This window comes from Larus michahellis, chromosome 6 (genome assembly GCF_964199755.1).
Source record: "Larus michahellis chromosome 6, bLarMic1.1, whole genome shotgun sequence".
In the NCBI taxonomy this organism is placed as follows: domain Eukaryota; kingdom Metazoa; phylum Chordata; class Aves; order Charadriiformes; family Laridae; genus Larus; species Larus michahellis.
In genome coordinates this window covers 27,549,133-27,558,036 of record NC_133901.1, presented here as the reverse complement: position 1 = coordinate 27,558,036, position 8,904 = coordinate 27,549,133, and the positions used below count along the sequence as shown (strand labels likewise).

Here is an 8,904-nt window from a genome sequence, read left to right as displayed (position 1 = left end):
GCGCTGGCCATGTCCTGGCCATGGTGGCACCTGCGCGTGGGCAGGGGCAGGCCACCATGGTGATACCTAGGCTGCCGTGGGAAGACCCAGGCTGCTGTGGGAAGACCCGGGCCACCATGGCGAGGCCCAGGGCACTGTGGTGATGCTGAGGGCACCGTGGGAGGACACGGGCCACCTCAGCGGGGACCGGGGGCCGCGACCGGCCCCTCACACAGTAGCTGGCCTCTGGCCACCACAGCTGGGCCCAGGCCGCCGCGTCCCGGCCGTCACCCCCCACCCCCGAGGGCCGCGGCCCCCCACAGCGCAGCCCGCCCCGAGGCCGGCAGCCGGCGCCCCCCGAGGGGAGCGGGCGGGGCCGCGCCTGCCACGGGCGCCAATTAACCCGGTAATTAGCGCGGCGCTCCCCGAGGTCCGTCCTCCCGCCCGCCCCCCCCCGCCCCCGCCCTCCCTGCGCGCGCGGGGGCGGTGCCCAAGGGGTTAAACCGCGGCCGCCCTCCCGCCCGCCCCGCGCCAATTGGCCGGCGGGCGGCCGCGCGGCCCCCAGCCAATGGGCGGGCGCCGTCCACGAGCGGGGCCGCGTGCGGGCGGCGCCCATTGGCTGGGCGCGAGTGTGGGAACGGCGGCGGGGGACGTTTCACACGAGCCGCGCGCGTGCGGCGCGCGCTATAAGTAGGGGTGGCCAAGGGCGCGCGGCACCCGCTGCCGCCGCCGCCGTCCGCACGCCCCGCAGCGCGCGCGCCTGCCCGCCCGCCGCCCCCCCCCCCGTCCCGCCCCCGTTCCCCGGCGCATCTTCCGCGGCGGCGGGCGCTGCAGGATGCCGGCCGACCTGATGGAGAAGAGCAGCGCCTCGCCGGTGGCCGCCACCCCGGCCAGCGTCAACGCGACGCCCGACAAGCCTAAGACGGCGGCGGAGCACCGGAAGGTAAGGGGGGACGGACGGACGGACGGACATACGCGGGTGGCAGCGGGGACGGGTAGAGCCGCGCCGGGCGCTGACCGCTGGCTCTCTTGCAGTCCTCCAAGCCAATCATGGAGAAGCGGCGGCGGGCGCGCATCAACGAGAGCCTGGGGCAGCTGAAGACGCTCATCCTGGACGCGCTGAAGAAGGATGTAAGCGGGGGGGAACCGGGGATAGGGTCGGGGGGGGCGGGCGGCGCCGCTGCCGGACCGGTCTGAGCCTCGCCTGTGTCCGCAGAGCTCGCGGCACTCCAAGCTGGAGAAGGCTGACATCCTGGAGATGACCGTGAAGCACCTGCGGAGCCTCCAGAGAGCTCAGATGACCGGTGAGTCCCAGAGGGGGGAACCGGGGAGGGAGGGCCGAGGCGGCTCTGCCTACATCCCGGGGGCTGGGGGCATCGCACTCCCTGCCGGTATCCTTGGTAGTGAGGGTAACGGGGACACCCGGCTCCCCACCTGCATCCTGGTACCGGGGGGTGATGGGGGGCACTGTGCTCTGTACCTATATCTACGGTACAGTGGGCTAGTGGGCTCCTCACCTGCATCCTGGGCACTGGGGGGCCATGGGGGGCTTGGTGCTCCCCACGTGTGTGCTTGGTATCAGGGGGTGATGGGGGGCACGGTGCTCTGTACCTGTATCCCAGGTGCAGGGGGGCTGTGGGGGGCACTGTGCTCTCGCTGTCTGCATCCTGGGCACTGGGAGGGCTGCGATCCTGGCTTGGGTCCCTTCTGCCAGTGGAACTGTGCTTCCCACCTGGATCTGTTTTGGGGGGGCCGGAGACACAGGAGCCACTGGGCGGATGGTGTTCCCAAGCTGGATCCCCAGTACTCGAGAACATACGACGCTTGGGGGCTCTCTGTCCCCCACCTGTTTTCCTGATGCTTGGGGACTTGGTAGTGGGGGGATTATGCTTTCCATCCGGATTCTTGGCACCCATAAGCACATGACATGCTGCCAGAGGGACTGCACTCCCTGCCTGGATCCCCTGCTCGGAGGGGCTGTAAGATGCAACACTGGTGGGCTGCACACCCTCATCCCTTGCGGAGCCTGCTGACCGCTGTGTCCCCTCTCTCCCTCCGTAGCTGCGCTGAGCACAGACCCCACGGTGCTAGGGAAGTACCGTGCCGGCTTCAGCGAGTGCATGAACGAGGTGACGCGGTTCCTCTCCACCTGCGAGGGTGTCAACGCTGAGGTGCGCACCCGGCTCCTGGGCCACCTGGCCAGCTGCATGACCCAGATCAACGCCATGAACTACCCTGCGCCCCCCCCGCCACCACCACTGCCGCCAGCTGCAGCCTTTGGGCCACCCCTGGTGCCACCGGGCAGTGGCGCGGGGCCACTCCCAGGCATGCCCTGCAAACCAGGCGCCGACGCAGCCAAGGTTTACGGTGGCTTCCAGCTGCTGCCTGCCTCCGATGGGCAATTCGCCTTCCTCATCCCCAGCACCGCCTTTGCTCCCGGTGGTGCTGTGCTGCCCCTGTACGGTGGCCCACCCACAGCTGCCACCGCCGCCTCGCCGCCTGGCCCGCCACCCGGCACAGCTGACTCGGTGTGGAGACCCTGGTGAGGGTGGCAGGCACTGGACTGGACTGAGCACCGCACCCCGTGCCGCTGGCACGGCTGTACATAGGTTATATGTTCATATTGGATTGTGCCTTTGTACCATAGCACTCCCTCGACAGTGTTTCGTGTTTTACACGAGATCTTTTTTTTTCCTCCCTTCCCTCCCCTTCCTTATGTGACACCAAAGATCGGGGTTTTTTTTTTTTTGAATGCTCTTAAAATAAAAGTGTCTCTTCCATTTTGGAAGGCCTTTGGAGATAAATTGGAGTGCTGGCATGTGTGCATAGGAGGGGGGAGCCCAGCTCCCGGCTGCCTGTGGATTGTGCAGCTCCAGGGCTGCCCTGTCCTGCTCTCCAGGCTGGAGCTGTTGCTCTTACCCTCTGTCCCTTCTGTCTTGTGAAATCACCTGGCCCCTCTCCCTGCCCCGGGGCAGATGTAATTACTGCTTCCTTGGGAAGCAGCTCGACTTGTTAAAAAGAGCTTATGTTTGCAGAGCTGGTGAATGTGCTGAGAGAGGCACCTCTGCTCTGTTCCTGGCTCCTGGGGCTGATGGAGTGGAGTAGCCCAGGTAAAAGCGAGACGGATTCAGCGTGGAGCCTGACAGCCCAGCTCCCACACTGGGCTTCCCCGGCTAAGCCTCCTGCCCCGGACCCAGTGGGGCCCACTCCCAGTGGTGGTGTAAATCAGGAATGACTTCAGTCGGTTGATTTAGAGAGCGGAGCGGTGCCTGCCAGCTTCTCGCGTTACAAAAACACTGTCTCTCGGCAGGACAAGCCTGACATGAGTGCTCCTGTCTCCTGGCTGACGGGCTGCAGCAGGCGCTGGGCACCACCTCCACCTGGACTTAAAAGCACAGAGCTGTTCCCAGCCCCAAGCACCAGCCAGGCCCTGCTTGATGATTAATGCTCTGCATGTGTTTTTGATAGAGTTGGGCATTTCCTCTGCTGTTATATGGAAAACATGTGTCTGGGGGAGTGATGTGGGGCTGTGCGGACTATCTCTATAACAGCGAGCAGCAGCTGACCCCTTTGACTTGGTCATGCCCCATTTCCAGGCAAGATGCAAGGCCTAGATAGAGGTGAGCGGCAGTCTCTGGTTACAGCTTGCATCGCCCTTCTTAACAAGTCCTAACTCGGAGCGGACAGCTTTAAACGGTGCCAGGATCCACTGGGGATTCCTTCTAAATCCTGCCGCAAAAGCTTGTTGGATTTTGTCCGGATCAGCCAGGTGCTTGACTGTATCCAGGTGCTGGGGAAGTGAAAGCTGGGGAGAGTGTGAGACCAGACAGATTAAACCTGCTGGGGTTTGTAATCCCTGCCCCGTTTTCTTCCTGTATACAAACAGATCCTCCTGATCTGAAAAGTACTTCTTGGGATGGATTTTGGAGGGGCCTGTGGGGTGTCTGGGATCTCTCTGCAGGGCATGCTGATGAGGATGTGGCAAGTGGCAGCTCCCTTTTAAAAGGGGCTGCAGGGTATGATCTCCCTGGGTGATGCAGCAGAGCTTCCCGTCCTCCGTCTCCCAGTGTCTTTGCTGGCCTGCCTGTTGCCACCCTCACAGTGGCATCTCATGGACAGGTTTTGTGTGCCAGGCTCGGGAATGTTGGACTTGCTGTCCCTAGGCAGGTGCGTGGCTGTATGGGCTGATCCTGCCTTCCCTTCCACCAGCCATAGCGTCACATTTCTGCGCTGGAGGTACCGAGGGCAGGACTGAGCCCACCTTGTGTTCAGAGGAGTGCTTGCAGGACCCATCTGGGAATCGCATCAGACAAGCTCTGGCTCCTGGACAGCCTGCCTGGGGCTGATGCAGACCAGTAACGCATCACCTGTAAGAGCTGAGGCTGTTCCAGCTTAGAGTCTTCTGCTGAAGCAGTTGGTTTGGAAAGCGCATTAGGGAGAAAAAAAAAAAAAAGAAAAAAAAAAAAAAGACTTTGCTGTAGGCTAATGGAGAACATATAGCAGATCCAGGAGTGAAAGACAAGACGAACCTATTTGCTAATGGAGTTTAAATAACCTAGTATAAAGCAGATATGCCATGCTTGGACCGCTTTCTCCAAAGCTTTCTGTGTTTACTCTATTCCACAGCCTGTTGACATGAGAGATCTGCTTGAGTTTGTGAGCTTTGAGGGGATCAGAGCAATTCCCAGGGGCCGTGCTCTTGATGCCAATTCACTGAGCCCGTGACAAATTGGGATGACAAATGCAGGCTGTGGCTCTGCGGATGGTGATGTGCAGGAGTTGCCCTTCAGGTGCAGCAAGTGCCTTCAGGCTGGTGCGGTGGGATGAGCGGGCAATGGTCGAGGAGGGATGGGATGCCGGGGAAGGGACGGGGCTGAGCTGGATGGTGGCTTCTCGTTTGCCTGTGACCACACGCGGGGCTGTGCAGGATAAATAGGAAAATGGACTGGATTCAGTGCTGCCAGATGGAATGCAGCTCCTGTTGGCTTCCCTGGGGAGCCTGGGGAGCCCAGCCTGCCAGCGGAGAGGACGCTGGGGAGGGCTGCAGCCAGGTCTGTCCCTCTCAGATTATCGCTTTTGGGCTTGTAAGCAGTTTGCCGCGATCCGATGTGTGCGTTTGCAGCCTGGAGAGCGCTGGGGGGGGGGGAGCAGTGCTCCATCCCTACCTGCACGGGGGTCCGGAGGGCTCTGCCAGCACCCTGCTGTGCCCCCCACCCACCGCGGGGCTCACATCCCCCGCTGCCCCTCGCATCCCTGCAGCTCCCTTCCATCGGCTGCTGTCCCGGGAAACCTGTCATTAAAGTCAATTAACTTTTCCCACACTCCTCGCGAGCGGTGTAAAAACCCCTCCTCGCTTCCTCCTTGGCTCTTAAGTGCTACCATATGGCACGGGCCCCCACGCCTTCCCCCCCTCCCCAGCGCCCGCCCTGCCTTTGATTCCAGCCAGACAGCCGGAGCTTTATGATTTAAGCCGGGAGAGCCCTCGTACCAAGCCCTGGGCCGCTCTGCGGCCAAGGTGGTTTTTTTAGCAGGCAAGGCTGTTTTCTGGCAGGAAATGAATAGCTCCCAGATGAGCTCAGGAACCTGAGAGGTCGTGAGAAAGGAGCGAACCCCCGGCGCGGTGGCCGGCTGCCAGGCGGCGTGGGGAGCGCGGGAGGGAGGGAAGGGAGCCCGCCGCCGGCACACGAGCCCGCTCCAGCCCCCGCTGGCAGGCGGCGAGGCCGAACGCCGGCAGCCCGTGGCCGAATGCCGGCAGCCCGCCGCCGCACGCCGCCCGCACGCCTCGGACGAGACCCGGCCCCGCGGCCCCCCGGCCGGCTGTCCCCAACCATCGTCTTCGCTCGTGCCAGGGGCTCGCGGCCGCGGGCTCGACCTCGGGCTGGGATCCAGGCCTCCAGCCCGCGGGGAGCATGGGGATGGGGAAAAAGCAGCCTGGCAGCTGGGCTGGGATTTGGGGCGGGGGGGGGGGTGGTGCGGTGGATTATGTGGGGGTGCCAAGTACTGCAAACCTCCCCAGGAGCTGCAGGTGTGCGAGCAGGTTGGTGACGGCTGCTCGCTGCAGGGACCAGGATGCTCCAGCCCCACGGCTACCACCCAGGGCATGCAGCCCCCCCCAGCCCCACAGCAGGGCTGGATCCTGCCCAGACCTAGGGAGCCCCTGGCCCGGGTTTGTGCCAGTGCCCCGAGGCCAGCACCCACCTTGGCTCTGCCGTGGGCCCGGGGGCAGGGTGGGGAAGGGGACCTGTGATTTACAGGGGTGACATGTGTTTTACTTAAAACAAGTCAAACAAAAGCCCGGTTTGTTTTGCAGAGCGCAGACTTCCGGGGGTGGGGGGGGTCAGCCCAGACAAATGACTCTGCTCCCGTTCATTAAACATTTGCGGCCAGCCACGCCATCAGCTGGTGCTGGGGACGGCATTCCCAGCTGAGCTGTGACAAACTTCTCCCCTTCCCAGCCTCTGCAGCAGGAGGGATTTCCCATGTCCCCTGCCCCAACATAGCTGCCCCCCAGCACAGGGATACCAGCTCCCTGTGACAGTGCCTTGCAAATGTCTGAGGACAGTGATTTGACCCACACAGGCTCTAGTTCGCTCATCTCTTGTCTCAACCCTGGGCTGGCACCATCTGTGAGCTGGCTTGGGGGCACATGTCCTGCCTGCTGGCACCGCAGCAAGGGTGGCACAGGGGCTGTGTGACATGGGAGGGGCGCAGGGCTGGGGGGGTGTTTGCCAAGGGGGGTGCGGAGGCAGCAGTGCAGGGCAGAAGTGCTGTTGCTGAAGGACAGCCATGGAGGTAGGGCTACCTGTAATCTGTAACGATTAGGAAGCTGTTTCCAGCCGGGGTTTGTTGCCAATAAAGCCAGCTCAGCACAGCTGCTGGGGCATTAACTCTCATCTGCCCAGCACCACAAGAGCCCTGGGCTTTGCCTTCGGGCCCAAGGAGACCAAACACCCGCGGCAGGGCATGGCACAGCCCTCCCCCGCTGGGGACACTGCCAGCACCCTGCGCGGGTGGGACATGCCACCCCGGCACGTGCTCCCAAAGCCCCCAGCCCCAGCTCCCTACGCCTGCTGCCCACAGCATGGGGGGAAGCAGTGGGAGCCCGGCCACAGGGGCGAAGGCTCCGTACCCCAGCTCCTGAGGGGTTCAGCTGCACAAAAGCAGCGTCCCGCTTAATTAAAAGCAGACCTGCTGTATCGAGCCTGCCAGCACACCAGCATGGCTCAGGCAGCTCTGCTGGATCGGAGGCTGGGACTCAGCCCCACCGTGGGACTGGGACACACAGTGGCCCAGGGGCTGGGAGCCAGGGCAGGGTCACCATGTGACTCCCCGCAAAGCCACGTCTCCCTTTGTGTCGTCCCAGCCCCCCGAGGATACACAGCCTGTCTCCAATCCAGCCTGCTGCTGCCTAGCACCTCGCCAAAAGTCATCCCTAAAACTGCCCCTGGAGCGGTGCCTCTGCTGGGCCCTTCCTCCCCATGGGCGCAGGGTCCCATGCCACCCCCGGGCTGTCAGGTCCCATCACACCACCCAGCCGTGCCAGCACCGGGACTGCCAGCGAAAGCGCCTGCCCTGCAAGGGAGATATCTCCTGAGGAGCCATGGTAGCACCAGGAGGAGGCTGCTCTCTGCTTTGGATCCTTGGGGACTGGGATGGCATGAACCACTCTGGATGTGGGTGCACCGGGATGCCTCGCAAGAGCCTTCCCAAGGATGCCCTGTGTTTTGCTGGCTTTTTTTGGCTGCCAAGGAGGTCAGAGGGCTGTCGGCAACGACTGGGGGCTGCCGTGGCTCTTCCCACTGCAGAAGATGGGCTGCAGCTCTGTTCTCTGGAAAGCATTATGAGTTCTTGAAACTGTAAAACAATCTGGCTGGTGTCTCTCCCTCTGACGTTGGAAGTCTGGACAGTGTTTGTACCAAGAGAGGGAGCAGGATGTAGAGACACATGCTGAACCTCACAGTTACGTATCTTGCCTGGCTCTCACTCCCGCAGCTCTGCTGCAGCCCAGGCACAGATAAAACCCCATCTCTTTTGGCAGTGCTGACACACGTAGGGCATCTGCCAAACAGGGGAGACAGTTCTGGGCCTGAGCCCACTGCAGCCCAGCACCATCCTCACGGAGGCTAAACACTAGTATAAAGCAAGACCAAAACAGGCTGATCCTGCCGGGCTCAGGGAACATTTGTCTTTGGTTTGTTTTTTTTTTGCAGCTCCTGCATCAGGCTGAGGCCCGTCCCTGCCTCCATCAGCAACAGGCTCAGCTCCAGACCTGGAAGACAACCTGCCTTTGTCCCAGCAGTGAAATGAATCCAGTTTATGGTGGGGGAGAGCAAATGTCCCGTTGCACTTGGATATAACTGCAACATGTAAATGCAGAGCAATACCGGAGTCCTTCCCGGCTACGGAGGAGAGACCAGGACATCCTTCATGGCTACATTGTGGTGGGTGCTGGAGGAGACAATGAGCCTGCAAGGGGATGAGGGAGCTTTGGGATGATGATGCATCAGGACAAACCCTTCCACTAGGCAACATTCCCAACAAAACCAGTCCCGTGCATGGTGAATGGACAGGTAAATTGGAGCCCTCATCCCCAGCTCTGCACCAGGGAGGGCTCCGGCTGACCCACAGCTACACAAGGGTCTCACGGTGAGGACCTTGGTGGGCCTGACGGCTTCCTTTCTCCCTGCAGCCAAGCCTCACTCCTTGCCATGGGGTCGGCACTGGCTTATCCCGCAGCACAGAGCTCCGCGCTTCCCTTCCCACGGGGCGGCTTGCTTTCAGCAGCCATCCTTCGGCTTTCATTGTGCTCTGAAACAGAGGGCCTGGCAGCTGGACAGCCCGGGCTGGTGTTTCTGAGCGGGCTCCAAGCAGCTGTTTGTGCTCTCGCAGACGGCGCTGGCGCTCGCTGCCTTCCCTGCTGGGCTC

At 62.3% G+C, this 8,904-nt stretch overlaps 1 protein-coding gene across 1 annotated transcript; it reads left to right on the top strand.

The window, feature by feature from the left end:
• The first annotated feature begins 507 nt into the window (after positions 1-507).
• On the top strand, positions 508-4,412 carry HES1 (hes family bHLH transcription factor 1). The gene is made up of 4 exons (XM_074591097.1): positions 508-922; positions 1,015-1,110; positions 1,196-1,283; positions 2,041-4,412. The coding sequence occupies exons 1-4, from the start codon at positions 815-817 to the stop codon at positions 2,523-2,525; spliced, it is 777 nt and encodes a 258-aa protein (XP_074447198.1). The 5' UTR covers positions 508-814; the 3' UTR covers positions 2,526-4,412.
• The last annotated feature ends 4,492 nt before the right edge of the window (positions 4,413-8,904 follow it).

Coding starts and splice junctions, on each gene's coding strand:
- HES1 (XM_074591097.1), top strand. CDS start 815: ATGCCGGCCGACCTGATGGAGAAGAGCAGCGCCTCGCCGGTGGCCGCC. Junction 1,111..1,195: donor TGGACGCGCTGAAGAAGGAT/GTAAGCGGGGGG, acceptor CTGTGTCCGCAG/AGCTCGCGGCACTCCAAGCT. Junction 1,284..2,040: donor CCAGAGAGCTCAGATGACCG/GTGAGTCCCAGA, acceptor CTCCCTCCGTAG/CTGCGCTGAGCACAGACCCC.